The sequence below is a fragment of the Martes martes genome (assembly GCF_963455335.1).
Source record: "Martes martes genome assembly, chromosome: 9".
Lineage (NCBI taxonomy): Eukaryota > Metazoa > Chordata > Mammalia > Carnivora > Mustelidae > Martes > Martes martes.
In genome coordinates this window covers 133,236,080-133,256,322 of record NC_137896.1, presented here as the reverse complement: position 1 = coordinate 133,256,322, position 20,243 = coordinate 133,236,080, and the positions used below count along the sequence as shown (strand labels likewise).

Genomic DNA, 20,243 nt, shown 5'->3' with positions numbered 1-20,243 from the left:
CATATTCAACTCCTGCATTTAAACACATCCTATAAATCCCAGATCATTATAGCACCTCTGCTAAAAAAGAGAGGATGCTGAGGCAGACATCTGCAGATCACGATTTCCAGGGTGAATTCACCAAGTGTGAATGATCACCATGATATTTTATTTTCTAAACTACAGGAGCAATTTTCTTTTCTTTTTTATTTTAAGCAATTTTCTCTTCAGCTATAATGCAATTCAGTAAAAAAGACCAATGTCACCAAATTATATGAAGAAATAAATGTTTTGGTTTTTTTTTAAACCAGCATTTAAATCCACATTCCGTTTCAACAATATAAATCACTTAATCCTTCTCAGTCTCTTGCATCATCTCTAAAAAGGAGATTAAAAAAATACTTGCCCTGATCTGAAAAAGGCACAACTGTAGAAAGAGAAAACAGATCAGTGGTCCCCAACGGCTGAGAAGTGGGTAGAGGCAACAATTATAAAGGAGCAGGTGGGAGTGCCGCTGAGGGGTGCAACCGCTCCGTACAGAACGTGGCGGGAGACATAAGACATTATGCGCTTGTCAAAAGCCGCAGAGCTATACACCACAGGAGTGAACTTAACTGTATGCAAATGTAAAAATCAACCAGAATACGGAAAGAAAAAATTGAATACAGACTGGGCCAAATGCATCTAACTATATTACAAATGAATCACATAATCACAGAACTACTTCGACGCTAACCCTAGGTAACTTTGGAAAGCAGTATTTTGACTGGATACTGTCATGTTAAAGAAAGAACTGAACACAAACAGTGTACTTAGTAGGTAAATCTGTTTCTCTCAGAGTATTGATTAGCAATTCTGGAACTGCTTTATTTGTATACTAGAGTTAAACAAATAAGTAAGTATGTTGTGTAGATAATAGAGCCTGATTTCTCACCATCAGAAAAGAGTTACAAATTAAGGAAAGGGAAAAGATAACAAATTGGTTTGGCAGTATCAACCTGGTCTCTTTAAAAAAAAAATACACACACAAATATAGAAATAGATGCATGTATATGCAAGAGTTAGTATACAGACATGTATTTTCTATGTTTACCCATTGAGAAGGACTACAGGTAGTGACACTCCCGTAACAATAAGCTCACCTAACACCTAAACCAAGATACTGGTTTCTCAATACCATTTTCCAATAAAAGAAACCATGGTTCCTTGGAAAACTGATCGATTCCAGAGCTGATAATTAGGAAAATAAGACAGAAAAAATACAAGATAAACCTGGGCCTGAAGTATGGGATGCCAGAAAATAAGGAAGGGCTTAAAAAAAGGATAGGGCAGGGCATCTCGAAAGGGCACAGAAGCTCCCAATGGCCAAAGCTGGAACAACCCGAGCAGGAAAGTAAGCACAGAACTAAATTATAACCCAAATAATAAAATAAATATTCATCGGAGTACGTGTATCTATAGATATCTAACATACAAATCCATAGAGACATGGAAAGAGAAAGAACTCTTCCTCACAGAAGAATTCGAATTAATCAATATATACGGAATGAGGGAAGTAGAAAAATCACCATTATAACACCACAGTAATAACTCTGCATGCAAGATATATTGGTAGATGTTAAAACAAATGAAAGTTCAATCAAAAGCAGGACATCTGTATAGTTTCAAAGTATCTTCTCCAAAATGCTTAGTAATTACAAAGGGGTAAATAATAAGCTTACAGTGAAGAAATCTGGCAGATACTACCTTAACCAAGAGATCAAGGTTAACATCACCAGTGACAGGCCTGCTATTATGTACCTACATGTGGTATGCTGAGAAGAGAACACCATCTCTGTGCTACCCTATCCAGCAGAGCACAATCTCAACCTAATCATGAGAAACATCAAACAATCTAAATTGAGAGACACCCTAAAAATGCCAGAGGAGGGGTGCCTGGGTGGCTCAGGTCATGATCTTAGGGTCCTGGGATCAAGACCCACATCAGGCTCCCTGCTCAGTGGACAGTCTGCTTCTCCCTCCTTGTGCCCCTCCCCCCGCTCTCATGCATGCACTCCTCTCTCTCTAATAAATAAAATCTAAAATAAAATAAAATAAAATAAAAAAGTAAAAAATAAAAAATAAAAATGCCAGAGGAGTAATCTTCGAAAGGGTCAAGGTCATCAAAGACAAGGAAAGGTCGACGATTTATTTAGGTCAAATTATAGAGCTTGGCATTTGTTCAAGTCTTACATACACCAACATTTTAATCTTTAAAATGCCTGCCCAGAATTGTTTTAATATCATGCTCTCCTTTTAATTTGTATAATGTCACCCTATGCAAGAATCTGGAAGAAAACTATGCCCGAATTTGCAAAATGAAAAGATTGGAATTGAATACCTTTAGTTTAGCACCCACAAACGTCCTCTTAAGAAAAAACCCTTACATGACAAAAAAAAATTATCACTAGACTTCGAGATGTTATATCCTGGTTCTTCCTGGACCCAAAGACAACCCCTGGTGGTCACTCTCTGCAGGTCCCAGGGACTCTGCCTTCCCTCACAGCTCAGCCGTTACTACCACCCACCAATCCTATGAGGTTAGGGTCCCTCAACACTAACTATTCAGAGAAACACAGCCCTCAGTTTCCCCAATTTTGGTGTTTTAAAGCCAAACATAAAGACTCCATAAATATGATAAAAGATACTGTGGTAATTACTTAGGGGAAATAAACATATTAAAAACTAAAAAAGCTTAAGATCATTTTGTACAAATCTTACTAAGTTTGACACATTCATTATGTGTACTATATGGTTCCTAACTCCCTATTAATACATGTGGAAAAGCAATAGAGAAAAACCTTTGGAGTAAGGCAGACCTGGGTTCAACACTCAGCCTGACTGCTTTGGGCAAAGGGTACTTCTTTCAGTTTCAATTTCCTGAACTATATGCACTGAGAACAAAATGAATTCCTATCCCAGAGGATTGTTCTGAGAAGTCAGCTAACCACAGAGAAGATAAAAACCACATAAAGAGACCAGGCATAGAATAGGCACTTAATATTAATTCATCTGATTAACTGGTTTGGTGTCTTTAATAAAATATTGAGAACTAGGTAACCCCCCCTCCATTTCCCTTTTACTTTATATACCAGTAAGATGAGAACATCACATTTTACTCACACCTGCCATACCGACCCGGCCCCTGCCTAGGTTACTGACATCATGATCTTCTCTCCCTCAACTTTTATAGCAATATACTTTAACTTCTTTTCAGAAGTAGGATATAAATGGTTCTGTATTTTCCTATAAAATAAGTATACCACCTACTTCATTCAGTTTGAGAATACATACAAGATTATAGAGGGAAGCACACTGTGTAAATTATAATAGTAAGTACAAGATGGCAGAAAGCTGCAGTTTCTTACAAACTCAGACCGCCTGCACTTCATAAAGCATTATCAGCGGAGTAGTACACATTTTATACATCAAGGCAGATCAATTCCTCCCTCTCTTCCACTGTTAAAATTAACTTTGGAAAAGGCTGAACATTTTGCAGAAAAAATGAGCTGGAAATGATCTCTTTCTTCATCTTTACGTTTAAGGAGATGCCAGGAACACATAAGAACTAAGATAATTAAGAATCATTTTTTGTTAAACCTGTAATGTATACAGATGGCATGTCTGAACACAATCACATTTTTAAAATAAATTTATAAATATTACTCTGAAAGTTATAACTTTAAACAACTGAAAATATTTTTTAAACTATACTGTCCCTCTTTAAGTTCCTCTTAAACGAAACCGTTCTCTCATAAAGTTTTAAAACATTGGTACACTGAAAGTTAATGAGTTGTTTTTAATAATATTTCTGAATTTTAAACTCTGAAATAAACTGAAAATGATGACTTAGAGTATTCTAAAAGATGGTCATTATATCACCTGGGTTTTCACACATTCTTGTGAGTCGTCAATGCCCAGCCCCAAATCCTAAGAGCATTATTATAATATAACCTCACACACAAAAATACAATGTTCCAGACGTATCTATTACATAAGAGTCCAGCTAATTAAACAACATATCATAACCGACCTACATACCATATCACGGTGCTCCAGGTTGACCCCACATTTAAGCAGTTCTTCCACGATATGCACGTGCCCTTCCTTTGATGCCGATATAAGCGCTGTCCAGTTATCCTTGAACACACAGTCACCAATGTCACCATTTCAATACCAAAAATAACAATTCAAAGTGAGGAACATTAAATTCAGGCTTACGTACCAAATGATCATACCAAACTGACATGATCTGGCCCACTCTGAACCACTCTAAAATAACACTGCAGCACGGGCTCTGTTAGGAACGTCTCTGTGCATCAGGCCGCGGGGCCCAAGCGCTCGGGCAGTCTTTTCACGGCCTGTCTAATCACATACTGCGTTTTTTTAAAAAAAGAAAAGATGACTATCGAAACCTTAAAGCTAATCCTTGTGGCTGGCGACAATTACTATAAATTGAAATAAAGAGGCTGTCATCAGATTTAAGAGCACGTTCACTGGCTATTAAACTAAGGCGATAAATTTAGAAACTACGGGGTAAAGAAAAAACTACTGCCCTTGATTTTTAAAGAAAGGCCACAAGTACCCAAGCATATGTGTTCCTATTTAGCCAGAGCCATCTATACTTACAAAACATGAAGAGCTGAGACTTTTCATTTAAAGTAAAAATGTCTTATTTCTTTTCATTTTTTATGATGTTCAATTAGCCAGCATATAGTAAAAAAATAATAATAATAATAAAAATAAAAATTTCTCTCCTGCATCACCCCTTTAAAAACTGACTTAGCATATTATCAGGCAAAGTTAAGCTAGATCTGAAAGAGTAACTGTAATCTACTAATTCTGAGTCACTTCTTAAAAACAAAGAACAAAGTTAAGGAAAAGAAAAAGACAACAAATAAGTAGATTATTTTAATATATACCAAATCTTCCAGATTACAATTAGCTCCATTCTTAATTAACTCTTTCACTATTTCCAGATTGCCTTGCTCAGCGGCTATCATCAACGGGGTCTGGCCACACTAGAGAATAAAAAAGACACACAGGGCTTTATGGAACACCGCAGTTAGATAGACCGCACTTACGTTTTCACAACGGAATGTTAAACATTGTTTACAGAATTTCTTAAATTTAGAAACACCTTTGAAATCTTTTCAGTCTGCTAATAATATAGAAGTCAAAGAGAAAACAAATTTTTTTTAAAGATTTTATGTATTTGTCAGAGAGAGAGCATAGGCAGGGGGAGGAGCAGGCAGAGGGAGAAGCAGGCTCCCCGCTGAGCAGGGAGCCCAATGTGGGACTCCGTCCCAGGTCCCTGGGATCATGACCTGAGCAGAAGGCAGACGCTTAACCGACTGAACCACCCAGGCGTCCCTGAAACATGTTTTCACTACAGCAGTAGTAGTCTGGTTTTGGCACTACAATTTCATTCAAAATAAGTAAAACATGAACACCAGGCTCTGAAAAGTACTTACTACAATGTATATAAAAATCTTAGCAAATCTATGGTAACCAAATTTTCTAACAATACCAGATAGAATATGATATAGAATGTGATTTTAACTGTATATATAAGATGTTCATCAGGGCAAGAGGCAGGAAAATAAAACAATAAACAGAAACAATACAGGTGTTATATATAATATGTATATCATTTTTTAAGGTCTCCCTTAAAACCTTAACTCAAACTAAAGCTTCTTCTCATTACACCACGATTGCCCAGCCTGGGTGCCTAGAATGAGCCACAGAAGTAAGAGACAGTAACTCCTGAGCTCTGAGACAGTGCGGGAGGGCCTGGGCAGCCAAGTCCTGGGATGGGTTCCCTCCAGCAGCAAGACTCACCTACCCCAAGTACGATACACACACAGTCATCTTCCATAAGTGCTGTAGTATGAAACAGAGGAGGAGCACTAGGCTCACAGTGATAGTACTGAAGGTGTTAAAACATACTAAGGTATATAAGACAAAATGTACACCAAAAATTAAGTTCAATTAGACAAATTATTCTCTTAAGCATCTACTTACTATGTGTATATCAGTGTAGGGGAAAATATCTGTGATTTTTTAAAATGCTAATATGGCATCGTTTCTCTGCGTAAAATCCTCGTGGTTTTCTAGTGCTCTTTTGGATCAGAACCAAAATACTTACAGTGGCCATGGCAGGACTACCTTAGAACTTACTCTGTGCCATTCCCTCCTCACCAACATACCCTTAAACTCTTTCCCACCTCTGGACCCTCACACAAAGTTTTCCCTCTGTTTCACCCAATTAACTACCACCTATCTTTCAGCTCTTGGGTCAAACATCAACCCCTCAAGGAACCCTAATGCACTCTAATTTTCTTTACTATACTAATCCTTGTTTGTAATTACTTTTATTTGTGTGACTAGTAACTGATCATTGTCCATTTCTCCTAAAGGCTCTGAGGGTGAGAAGCATGTCTGTTTTCTTTTATTTAATTCTGTATTCCTCAAAAAAGAGAGGCAAACCGAGAAAAAGACTCCAAAATATAGAGAACAGGGGCGCCTGAGTGGCTCAGTCGTTAAGTGACTGCCTTCGGCTCAAGTCATGATCCCAGTATCCTGGGATCAAGCCCTGCTCAGCTAGAAGCCTGCTTCTCCCTCTCCTACTCCCCCTGCTTGTGTTTCCTCTCTCACTGTTGTCTCTCTAATAAATAAATAAATAAAATCTTTAAAAAAGTAAAATAAAATAAAGAGAACAAATTGATGGTTAACAGAGGGTAGGTGAGTGGGGGATGGGCTAAACAGGTGATGGAGATTAAGAAGCGCACTTGCGATGAGCCCCAGGTATTGTATGGATGTGCTGAATCACTAAATTGTACACCTGAAAATAATATTACACTGTATGGAAGAAACCAACATAAATGTAGATGCAAAAATAATACAATAATAATAATAATAATAATATTGTATCACCAGTGCGAAGGACAGTGACTGTCACACAGGTACTCAAATACTTGTTAAGTAAATGAGTAAGTAAAGTCTCAAAGAATTAAAAAATCTGTCAGTGGCAACATACAAAAAAAGCAAATTATAAAAACTGACAAAATAAAACAGAGGCTATTATAAGAGTAATACAGGTAAAGAGTTAAACACAAATACTCCTTTAAACAAAGTACAAAAATAAACAGATTAAATACAGACATTCTTATATAACAATGGATACTAAATTATATGTCATTCAACCAAGGTCATTATGGAATGAGGTATTATGCACAAATAGATTTTCCAGGTGAAAAAGTTTATCCCTTAAACATTAAATTTGATTATATATTGTATGATAACCATTATTTTCAAAAGCAATGCACATATTACTTACTACTTGTTGAACAGATTACCTTAAACATCATGTTCACAACTGAGTCATAACTACAGACATCAATTATTACACCAAGCTTGCCTCTGCCAGCTCTTACACCTCTCTGACAAACTTTCTATAGCATCCTTCTCCCTTCTAATCACCTGAGATAAAAAGTGACATAACTAAGTCATCGGTATAACACATAAATTAAAGCCAATTATTCCTGAATCCATGGCCTTAAGGATGTATGAATTTTACATTAGAGTTTTCAGATTAGTAATTGCAGAGACTCAGAAGCTTTCTGTTTATTTTCTGGGGTCACAGTCACATTTCAGATTGTTCACAGAGACAGGTGCTTCTAGACTATAAGGGGAAAAAATAACATAAATGTACATAAATACCTATAACACAAATAAGAAAGATGGTATAAATCTGGTAACTAGAAACAAGCCAGACAAAAGACCTGACTAGTTATCAGTTTCTCTTGCAAAAACTAAATATTAGTTGTCTCTCTAGTATCCAGAGTGATGGGATTTTGTTTAGGGGTAGCAATGTGCTCAGCTAAAAAAAACAAAAAACAAAAAACCCCACATTGTTCAGCTTCCCTTGCAGCTGGAAATAATCCCATGATACTGCTCTAGCCAAGTCGCCAGGGCAGCTCGGTAGTTAGACTAGCTCAGCCAGCACGTCTTTTTCCTTCTTCTTGCCCCGTATGTGGACACAACACCAGAGTTACAGCAAGACGGCGGATATGCAGTGACCAGCACGCAGTGAGGAGTGGAGCGATGGGCAGAAAGAGCCCACGAAGATGTCCTGAAACTATCCTACCAGCCTTGGAATGCTTCCTCCAGTTTGTCATCATATGAGAAAAATCAGACCTTACTTTGATTAAGACACTGTTTTAGGAGCTATTACATGCAGTCCAAGGAATTCTCAACTGATACACCTTTTACAGCTACACTAATCAAACAGATAAATAATTTTCAAAAAAAGTTACCATGAAGTTCTACTAGATTCTCAAAGATAGAAGAAAAGTTACCTTATAAGCTAGGTCTTATAATAAAACATTTATTTACTCTATTAATTCTTGCTTAACCAATCTGATAACTATACTTGCGGAGACAGAGTACTTAAAAACAGCCATGACAACTTTATTCTCCTACTTCAAAATGAATCACTAAAGACCCCTTCCATACCTAATCCCACACATCCCAGTAAATCCCAAGTCCACTGCTTCCCAAAACACACAGAACCACGTAACTCATTTAACCCCTACTCCACTTACAAAAATCTCAAGCCAAAACACATTAAATAAACACTGCACCAACCGAAGATCCCCCAACAGGTCTCATACTTATCTCAGCTTCCCAGAAGACTACCATGCAAAAAATATTTCCTATTCAGCATCTCTTTGCTCTTCCTAAGCCCTAGGCAGTCCTACTTCTCTTTATTCAGATGTCCTAGACCTCATTAACCATGGCCCTTTAAAACAAACCTTTGCAGCATATATACTTCTTCTAATAATTGTACTGAAACTAAAACATTTTTAAATTCTCCTTTGAGGGCGCCTGGGTGGCTCGGTCGTTAAGCATCTGCCTTAGGCTCAGGTCATGATCTCGGGGTCCTGGGATGGACCCCACGTCGGGCTCCCTGCTCTGCTGGGAAGCCTGTTTCCCCCTCACCCACTCCCCCTGCTTGTGTTCCCTCTGTCGCTGTCTCTCTCTCTCTCTCTCTCTCTGTCAAATAAATAAATAAATAAAATCTTTAAAAAAAAAATTCTCCTTTGAAATTTCCCTCAGAGCCTATTTCTAAGCACATAACAAGATGCACCCCTTGAATTTTAAGTCCCACTTCATCTTCCTAGGAGAATACTGTCCAACCTCAGCACTATAATCTTGTACCAAGAAGAGCTGAGAGTAACTTTCTTCTTTTTGAAAAGAAAAGAGAAAAGGAGAGGAGAGGAGAGGAAAAGAGAGGGGAGGAGAGGGGAGGGGAGGGGAGGGAAAAAAGGAAAGGAAAGTCTTCCCGACTCTACAAAGGGCAAAGATCTATCACCATTGAGAATATTCACAGGCCAAGAGCTACCTAGTTTACAAATAAAGCAGAGAGAAAAGGCAAGAAATTAGCATTTACTGATGGCAGCCAATTGTATGCTAAAACACAGTATGGCAATTTTCCCCACATTATTTTATTTTATTGATGTAATCTTTAAGATACTTTTTCAAAATTGATAAAACACATTAATATAAAGTAATTAAATACTTTAAAGGGCAAGAAAGAAAAAAATCCATACACCTTTACAGAATTCTAAAAAATTTAAATTTTATCCGAAGCTATAGAAGCAAAATGCCAAAAAAAGGCCTTGAGAAAGCTACTTTCTCTCCAGCCCTCACACTGAGCCATAACTGAACAATCCAGGTTGTTTCCAATCACTATTTTAAAACTCCAATTTCAACCAATGCAATACTAAACTAACTATAAATACCATTAATAGCAGGGGTGCCTGGGTGGCTCATTGAGTTGAGCAGGTGACTCTTGATTTCACCTCAGATCATGATCTCAGGGTTGTGAGACCGAGCCCCCTATCAGGCTCCACACTCAGTGTGGAGTCTGCTTGAGATTATGCCTCTCCCTCTGCACCTCCCTCCTCTTGTGTGCTCTCTAAATAAATATTAAAAATTTTAAAAATAAATACTATTAGTATCAGTTAAATGCTAATAAAACAACTATTCTTGTAAGCAGCTCTTTATAACAAACAATCTCCAGTTACAAATTTTCTCTCTTATTTATGTAGAACAATTATTGACAACGCATAATCACAGAAGAGTTACCTAACCAAAACATACTGTGCTCTAACCAAAACATACTGTGCTCAATATAGAAACACTGAAAATATCGGCACATCATTAGACAAATTTATTCTGAAAATGCACAGAATGGCAATAGAGCATAAACAGATTATAGTCTGAAATAAAACAGAACAGAGTTCAAACCTGGGTTCTACCAGACAGTATCTGGAATAGGAAGCTAAGGAATTAAGCCATTTACCTGTAAATCAAAATAAATAACAGCATTATTCTTTATAGAGTTGCTATGCAAATTAAAGGAGCTGATTCAATAAAATCATTAACTATCATAAGGTTATCGCAGTAACAAATTTTGCTAGGCATTAACAAAATTCTATGTTAAGATTTCCTTATGACAGTTAATGTTTAATGAAATCAGGTACCCTATGTCAAAAATAATAATCATAATCATAACTAATAACTGCTGATTCCACAACTTTAAAAACATTTGCAATATTTGCATATTCGTGTTCATAGCAGCACTATTCACAATAGACAAGAGGAAGAAAAAACTCAAATGTCCATCCATAGATAAATGCATAAGCAAAATTCAATGGAATAAGTATTCAGCTTTAAAAAGGAAAGAAATCAGGATGTGTGGGTGGCTCAGTCGGTTAAGTGTCTACCTTTGGCTCAGGTCATGATCCCAGGATCAGGCTGGGATCCCACATCAGGCTCCCTGCTACTCCCTCTGCTTCTGCCCTCCTCACTGCTCCTTTGTTGTTTTTTCCCTCTCTCTCTCACATAAATAAAATAAAATCTTTTAAAAAATAAAATAAAAAAATAAGAAGGAAAGAAATCTTGTCATATGCCACAACATGGTTGAACTTTAAGGATATTATGCTAAGTGAAATCAGCCGTCACAAAGACAAATATTGTATGATTCCACTTTTATGAAGTACTGAGAGGAGTCAAACTCCTAGGAACAGAAAGTGAAAGAGCAGGTACCCGGGGCTGGCAAGAGAAAGAACTAGGCAGGTGCTGTTTTATAGGTGTGGAGTTTTAGATTTGAAGAAGTTCTGGAGATATTTCACAACATTATGCACCAGTTGCAAGAATGAACACAAATGAAATGGTTCAAGTGATAAATGTTATGTTTTTTCCCCACAGCAAAAATAATGAAACTCTTTACATGTCTGCATATACAGACACATATATGTATACACATACAGACATACATATATACGTATCACTCCTCATTCACTTTATCCACTGGCAAAAAAAATTACGTTACATTGAAAATACAGTTTTAAGAAAGTTTTGGGTTTTTTTCTTAAGTTTATTCATTCACTCATTCATGCATTCATTTATTTTTAAGTAAGCTCTACACCCAATGTGAGGCTCAAACTCACAATCACAAGATAAACAGTCACACGCTCCTCAAGCTGAGCCAGTCAGGTGCCCCTAAAGTTTCATTTTTCTTAAATTTTTAAAATACAAACTTTGACACTTAAAAATTTCATACAAAAAGTTTCTTAGTCCCTAAAATGCTGTACTATGGTGCTTCATGATAAAATACAGTCAACAGCTTACTTAATTGTATTGTTGAATAGAAATATCTAATAGCAGTTAATGAAAATGGTAAATATATACTTTCCTATCTTGTTAAACAAAACACATGACCTATTTAACTGTCTTAAAGATGTAGGCTCTTTAAAATCCCTAAGTGTGTAGAATGAATAACTCAGAAAAAGAACTAAGATTCCATTAAAGAGAATATTTCAAATATTTTGTCTAGTTAATCTATTTCTAAAAAGACTGGGTCTAGAAGTTCTCTAAAACCTCCTAGAAACACTTCAGACTTTAGTAATCAAACTTCCCAAGTACTGATTATTTCATCTAAAAGAAAAGAGTCAATCATAAATCTAAATTCCAGGGCGCCTGGGTGGCTCAGTGGGTTAAAGCCTCTGCCTTCGGCTCAGGTCATGATCCCAGGGTCCTGGGATCGAGGCCCGCATCGGGCTCTCTGCTCGGCGGGGAGCCTGCTTCCCTTCCTCCCTCTCTCCCTGCCTCTGCCTACTTATGATCTCTGTCAAATAAATAAATAAAATCTAAAAAAAAAAAAAAAATCTAAATTCCATATTTAATCATGTAAGTTCAAATGTATTCCAAAAGTATGGAATTTGAAGTACTTTTTTTTCAAGATTTTACTTATTTATTTGACAGAGAGAGAGATCACAAGTAGGCAGAGCAGCAGGCAGAAAGAGAGGGAGAAGCAGGCTCCAGGCTGAGCAGACAGCCCGATGCAAGGCTCGATCCCAGGACCCTGAGATCATGACCTGAGCTGAAGGTAGAGGCTTAACCCTCTGAGCCACCCAGGCGCCCCTTTGAAGTACTTTTAACAATCTTACCAAGCTTAACTTTATATTTCATACTCACCTGTATTCTTAGCACAGTGCCTTGCACACAGGAGTCGGCAGTCAACAAATATTTGTGAAAAGAATTTAATTTTAGAAACTTGGTCTTGGGGGTGCCTGGCTGGCTTAGTCAGTAGAGCATCTAACTCCTTATTCCAGGGTTATGAGTTCAAGCCCCACACTAGGCGTGAAAAAAAAAAGAGGGACGTGGTCTTACCTCATTTCTCTCATCTACATCTTTGCATTTTTCAAGAAGCGCTTTCAGGGCAGGAATGTTTTCTTCTTCTACATAATTTATTACACTCTGTGATATCAGAACTGACATTTTCACAGAAAGCTGTAGTTAACTTTATTCCAATACCTGTTAAAGGCAGAGTAGATAAAATACACATAACTTGCGATTAGGAAAAAACTAATTTACTATTAACTATATTATCATTTTTAACCTTACACTTGTATGAACACACCGCCACTGTCAGGAATAAAAGCAAGGCCTCACAGCTCAGCCGTCAAAATGCCCACCCTCCCTTCCCAAAACTCTCACACATCTCAGTCTTAACTCATCCAATCCCAGATGCGTCTCCCACGCCATCCTCATCACCGCCCCTGAACAGAAAAAGACCCCACTGCGCCTTCGTCTCCATAAATGGCAGCTCCAGCTCCATTCTTCCATGGAATCATCCATGACTTACCTCGTCGCCTACACTCTGCATTCAAGCTATTAGCAAATCCTTTCCGCTTCACCTATAAAACATATTTCACACCCAACTGCTGCTCACCACCTCCATCACAACCGCCCTGGTCCAAACCACTGTGACTTCTCATCTAGATCCCAACTGCTCTTCCTGCTTGCATTTGCCTTCCCCACAGTCTATCCTCCACAAGGCAACCACAGGGATCTTCTAAAAACACAGGTCTGACCAGAGCTTCTAAAACCATAATATGCATCAGAATCACCTACAGAGCTTGTAAAACCCAGATGCCTGGCCCTTACTGTCAGAGATTCTGATCTGACGGGTGTGGGTGCAGCCCGAGTCCACATCTTGAATAAGCTCCCAGGAGATGCTACTGCCTCGGCTGCTCACTGAAGAACCTTCCCCACAGGAGCACCGAGTCAGATTCCATCCTGCCTTGCTCAAAGCCCTCCAATGGCTTCTCAAAGAACTCAAATCCCACGTGTTACCTTGGTCTCGACTCTAAGTGACCTCATCTCCAACCACTCCTCCTAACCCATTCCACAGTTTCAACACGCCAAGCACTCTGCCACCTCAGGGATTCTGTCTGCCTAAATCTCTTCCACCAGAAATGCACATGGCTTTCTCCCTCTCTTCCTTCAATCCCTGATTCGGAAATTCTAACCTGACCCCGTGATGTAGCACAGTAACAACCTCACGCATCCTCCATAGCGGTCCCCACTCCCACCCCCTTGCCCTGCTTTATATTCTCCGTGGCACTTACCACCATTGCAAATTGTGTGTTTATTGTCCATCTACCGCTACTGAATGTAAATGCAAAAAAAAGTAGGCACGTTGTTTTACCCAACTGGAACATCCAAATGCAAATAAACAGATTTCAATGCATACCTTGAACAAAATACATATACTAAAATTGACCTAAATATCTAAAAGCACAAAACTTCTGGAAGATAACATAAGACTATTTTGGATTAAGCAACGATTTCTTTGATATAATACTAAAAGCATGGTCCTCAAAGAAAAGTGATAAATCAGAGTTCACCAAAATTAAAAATGTTGTCCTTCCATTCTTCCTTTTCTTGAGCAATGTCAATTACTGGTATCCCATGTTTGTCCCCGCATTGTATTTGATAGCATGTGACTTATTTCTCGAGTTTCAGAGGTTCTCAGACAGACAGGAATCATGCCTCAAGACGGACTCTACCCAGAGCCTCACTCATACCTGATTAAGATAATCAGATTTAGAACTTGAGAGCTGACAAGATTCAAACGAGATTTTTGGACTCTGAGTTAATACTCTAATGAGCTGAGACTTTGGGGGCCTTGGGATAGGGTGATGTGTTTTGCACGTGGATTAGAAGTCTATCTCTGGGGACTAGAAGACAAACTATTCCACTATATGATTCCATTTATATGATATTCTGGAAAAGGAAAACTATACGGACAGAAAATAGATCAGAGGTTGTCAGTCTAGAGGAGGAGAAAGAGGGGACTACACAGGGGTTTAAGAGAGTTTGGGGAGTTCTTGGACTATTCTATTTTCTGCTTGTGGTGGTAGTTACAAGCTTACATGCATTTGTCAAAACTCAAAACTGGACAGTAAAAAGGATAAATAATTTGATGTAAATTTTATCTCACTAATACTTTACTTTTTAAAAATCACCAAAAAAGTTATGTTACCTGATCCAGTAACTTCACCCCTAAGTATCAATTCTAAAAACACAGGAAACATGGACAAAGATTTTTATGTACAACACAATTTTATTCATAACAAGAAACTTAGGATGGGAGATTACATAAATTATAATGTGTTCACACAGTGGAATAATATACAGTCACCAAATGTTGCTAAAAAATATATTGACAAGAAAAAAAAATTAAAAAAAATATATTGACAAGAAAATGCCTGTGATATATTCACTGGCAGAAAAAATTAACTAAAAAAAACTATATTATACAGCATCTCAACTATTGTAAATATATACATTTTTAAATACTGAAATGAAACAGATCAAATGTTGATGGCATTAGTGTAATTTTTATTTTTTTAAAACTTTATTTCCTAATTTTCCAGAATATGATACTTTTTTTCCTGAACTATAATGGACATACAATATCCTATTAATTTCAGGGACCATCCATCACCACGCAAAGTTATTACAATACTACTAACTATACTCCCTATGCTGTACATCACATATCTAAGAATACGATATTTCTATCATTGCAAACCAGTAAGAGATTTTTATTAACAATTGTCACCAATATCCATGTCTTCATTTGTTCTCACATCTTGTAAGATGAAGTCTAACACCTCAGTAAGGCATCCAGGATCCGGCTCTAATTACCACTCTTACCTCTTGATACCGGCGCCACACCCTCCCACAGCCCAGCCAAGCTCGAAGTTGTCCCTACCTGCAGGCTGCTCCACACACCTGCCTTTGCTCAATTTACTCCTTCCATTTTGAACACCATCCTCACGTCCACTGTTTCAGAGCATCAACTACTCTCTCCAGAGTACAACCATTACCATTTTCTGTCTACCGCATTTCCTAACATCTGACATCAGCCAACCAGAACTCTCAGTGCCCTAGTTTAGGGCATTCACCATCTATGCGAATCAAGACTCCTTCGGGTACAAGAGACAAATTTAAACTAGCTTAAGCAAGACAGGAAATTAAGGATACCGATTTATTTCCCATAACCACACTGTGGGAAAGGTGGGTGCCACTGGACTGCAAATGCCAGTAGAATTCTCATTCTCTGCTGGCTTAATCTACTTTTGTTATAGATCAACTTCTTCTACACAAATGGGAATGTGGCTGCCAATAGCTCTCTAGTCCAAGTCAGACAGTTTCTCAGAGAAAGCAGATTATTCTTTGTCCCCAGATACAAAAGTCCCACACTGGGCCAAGTGCCACTGGAACCAAAGAAGTATAGTCATAGGACTGGCAAGGGGTTAAAGGTCACACAGTATTGGCAATGTTTCCAGAAAAGAGGAAACTGTTGTAATCTAGGAACCTGTCCTAAGAATTTCTACTGTACCATCTCTCACCTGGATCAGTGTGATAGCCCCCAACTTACATCTCCTCTCTCCAGTCTTACTCCACCCCAATCAAGCTGCCACGCTGAACCAAGCGGGACCTAAAATACACTTCTTTGAAATTCTTCTGTTAGTTCCCCATAAATTCATGCTGGGAGAACAAATGATGATGGCTTTATTACCCAAAAGTTTATTCAAGGGACTGAAACCCTCAAATCCGCTGAAAGCTGCTGTAAAGATTCAATTCTATAATTCCTATGAAAAGCTATGCTCTGTGCAGAGCAGTGAGGATTCATAAACACAGTTCTGGATTATGATTATGAAGACCTGTAGACCCTTCACAATCTGGCCCCATCTCACCATTCCAGCCTCATCTCTGTCTCCCCGCCCAGCCCCATCCCTGCCACCCTTGACCCAAAGCTGCTTCCCTACTCACTTCCACTCTTCCAGGTCCAGGCTGACTAATCTGCGTGCAACCCTTGGCTGTCCCACACTTTTTTTTCCAGGCCTCTGCATTTACTTCGCCCTCAGCTTAGAAAGCCCATCCTCCACAGATATGCCTGGACAGTTTCTACTCATCCTTATGGACTGGCTCTAACATTATCTTCTTCTGGAAGCCTCCACCGACCGGCTGTTTGCTCTAAGCTGGGCCAGTGGCCTGAACTCAGTCTCTATAACCTGGGGATATGCCTCAGCTTTGAAAGCTCATATACCATTTTACTCTTTCTTGTCCACAACTCTAAACTCCAAGTTCTTGAGGAAAGACCCACCTTACATCTGGCGTAATGCCTACAAAATTGGAGCTGAGGAAGAGAAAAGCAGCCCCTGACTGTCAGGAACTGGCCTGGCATGCACAGTTAGACCTTGGTATTGTCATGAGAAGATAAACAAGGACAGCCGAGTGCCTGTGTAGTGTACACCCAAGAAACAATGAATAGCACGAATGGAATGTTTAAGTAAAAAGTAAGTGCTAGGACCGGAAGTGAAGGTGATTGGTTAGATCTGTAACTTCTTCAAGGGTAAGGGCTGTCTCTCCTTTGTCCTTTTATCCCTAGAACCTATCACAGGAATATACCAAATAGAATCACAGGTAAATGTCAAATTGAGTAACTGCATACGTGTACTAAACGTGCCTCTTCCGTAGGTCTTTGCCTGCCCACAGGGTCTGCTACCCTTGACAGCCCTGTTCTCTACCATCAGCCATTATCAGGGATGGGCACATGATCTGGGACACGTGAGTGCTCAAAAACATAAGCCGGGCCAATGAGATTCCTCTCTTCAGAACTGGGAATCAAAAACCAAAGACTCAGTCATTATGGGCCATGTGCCAAATGATACAGTTTTAAGATAACCGGTCAGCAGAGAGAATCTAACAGATATGAATAGAGACGTAAGAAAACAAATGCAGCCCCTGAGAGAGAAGCAGAAGGTGAAGCTGCCTTGGATCCTGATTTCTCGCTGACTCTCATTAAGTCCCATAAGTCTCCTTCTCCCTGAGGTAAAAGAGCAAGTCTCTGTTCTGTGCCTTCCAAACAGCCCTGACTAATATATGGCAGATAAAGCTGAGAAACTGACAGTTTTTGAGCAAAAGCAGGAAGAGGGAGAAGGCACACTGGCATGATTCTAGGAAAGTTAATCTCTCAGCAGTGTATGCAGCCCAGGAAAGAAAAATTAGAACTCTGGACACCAGTCAGGGAACCACCAAAATAACCCACAGGAAATGAAGAAGAAATGAGAGATATGAGCTTGAACAATATAAAATACCCCATATTTGACCTTTTAACCTATCAAAATACCCAGAAGAGAGATTCTGGATGTGAAAATCAAAGAAACTATGTGACTGGAGATTTAAAAAAAAAAAAAAAGTCAAGGATGACTAGATGCCAAGCATCAGTGACTGGAGGAGGGTGTACCCATTAACCAAAAGGCAAGTCAGGAGGAAGCGAGGACTTTTTTCTGCAGGGTCATGGCCCCCAACCACCTCCCTACTCTGGCCATGGGGTGCTCTAGCCAGGCTGAATTTGACGTGCTCCAAAAAGGATGGGTTGGTTAATCCACCACTATTTGTAAAAACCATCTGGAAATCATTCACACAAAGAACGCAGAACGAGGATTCTCAAACTTGTGTGCACCAGAGCTACTCGGCAAGTCTGTCAAATACAAACATTACTTGGCTTCTACCCGAAAGAATCCCACCCGGTAGATCTGGGATGGGCCCAGAATTCCCATTTTAGCAAGCAGCCCAAAACGATTCTGATAACCAGTCTCCAACACGACTAAAGCTAGAGAACAAAGAACACTCCGCGACCGCAGCCACTTCTCCCCCTTGGCTCTCCATCAGCTCTCGAAGGTGCTTCACACATTTTTAGATGTTCAGTCCTCAGTGTTGTCAAAGTGTGGGCAATGACAAAACATCAGAATCGCCCGGTGGAATCGGAAGGCGTGACTCCAGAGCCACACCCCGGCCAGCTGAACGGCAATTTCTGAAGGTAAGGCTCGGAAAACTGCATTTTTAGCCGGCGCCCCTAGCGGCTGGCAGAAATGGATCCATCAACAGTTATTAACAAGAAGACATTCTTCATTGGTTTAAAGCTTTCTCTATGTCAAAACAACTTGAAAGAAAAACCATCCAATATTGCTGGCGGACAAAGAAATCGTTTCCCTATAAATAAATCATGGAAGCATCGCAATCAACGTCTTGCTGCTGTTTTTCCAGGCACTGAAAGGCCTGCACCGGACAACGGAGCAAGGAAGCCCGATAAGAAAGCAAAGGAAGAAAACGAACCACCTGGCCCTCGGAAGCCCAGAGAAAGAAACCTGGAACACCTGCCTTAACGGTACCACCTAAGGCGGGTCCCGGGATGGAGGGTGTGCCAGCGGCTGCCGCACAAAAGAAAACAGTTTCACTAAGGCCCCTCCCCCATGCTCCCTCCCCCCCCTGCCCCAGACAAGCGCCTCTCCGCCGGCTGCCAGACCGAGACACCAAGTCCGAGACCTTCGCGGCGCTCCCGCTAGCGCGGCCTCCCGGGGAGAGCCAGACCTCGAGCTCCCCGGGCGCCCAGCCGCGGGCCCCAACACCCGGCCTCGCCCCCTCCCTCGCCGGCCGCGGCCCTGCCACACCGGGCTTCACCCCCTCCCCCTCCCCCTCCGGACGCGGCCTCGCTCCCTCCCCCCCCACCCTTCCCCCCCACCAGGCCGCGGACCCCCACACCAGGCCTCGCCGCGGTCTCACCAGGCCGCGGGCCCGCCGCACCGGGCCTCGCCCCCTCCCCGCGGGGCCTCGCCCCCACCTCCTCTGCCCGTCATCCCGCGGAGCCGACCGTCGCACTGACCGTCTCCCAGTCCGGCCTGCGGACCGCACCCACAGCTCGAACGGAAAGGGCCTGCTCTGCCGCAGGCGCCGTCAGAAGACGGGAATGGGAGAGGCGGTGGCTGCCAGCGCTTCGCCCTCACCAAACCCGGCGGCCATTTTCGTCCCTCTCCGCAAACTGACAGATCACGTGGCCGCGGTGGAGGGGCGGGGCTGCAGGTGGCCACGCCCCCGGAGGGCGGAGGAGCCCGAAAGCCCCAGGGAGCCGGCGGGCGAAACGGGTGTGGGGCAGGATCAGCGGATCCCGGGACTCGGTGGCCCTCCGCCCCCTCCTTCTGACCTCCAAATGGGTGTATTTTTGACCAGTGCCCCGGGCAATATTTTCTTCCTTGTCAGTGTCACTCTTTTTATGATAATTTATAGTTCCTATTCACCACTGTAATCAAAATTTAGGCAGAGAAATAAACCCAATTATAACCTCAGAAAACATTGCTAATACATTGCACACTAAGGCCCGCTAAAGTCTCTCCTCCGGAGCCCGGAAGCCAGGTGTCCACCCTGTCCGAGCGCCTGTGGGATTATATCTATCCCGGTCTTTCCTTGAGCCCACCTCCTCCCTGCCGGCTTGCCAGGCCCCTTGGCAGCCCGGGGTC

General features: G+C 40.6%; 1 protein-coding gene across 1 annotated transcript in view; it reads right to left on the bottom strand.

Moving 5' to 3' along the window:
* Nucleotides 1–19,775, bottom strand: part of KIDINS220 (kinase D interacting substrate 220) — a 95,318-nt gene extending 75,543 nt beyond the window's left edge. Inside the window, exons 1-4 of the mRNA XM_080813575.1 lie at nucleotides 19,613–19,775; nucleotides 12,760–12,903; nucleotides 4,941–5,039; nucleotides 4,060–4,158 (exon numbers count right to left, since the gene is read on the bottom strand). Of these exons, the coding sequence (XP_080669701.1) occupies nucleotides 4,060–4,158; nucleotides 4,941–5,039; nucleotides 12,760–12,867 (306 nt within the window). The 5' untranslated portion in view covers nucleotides 12,868–12,903; nucleotides 19,613–19,775. The remainder of the gene's footprint in view (nucleotides 1–4,059; nucleotides 4,159–4,940; nucleotides 5,040–12,759; nucleotides 12,904–19,612) is intronic.
* Nucleotides 19,776–20,243: the final 468 nt, after the last annotated feature.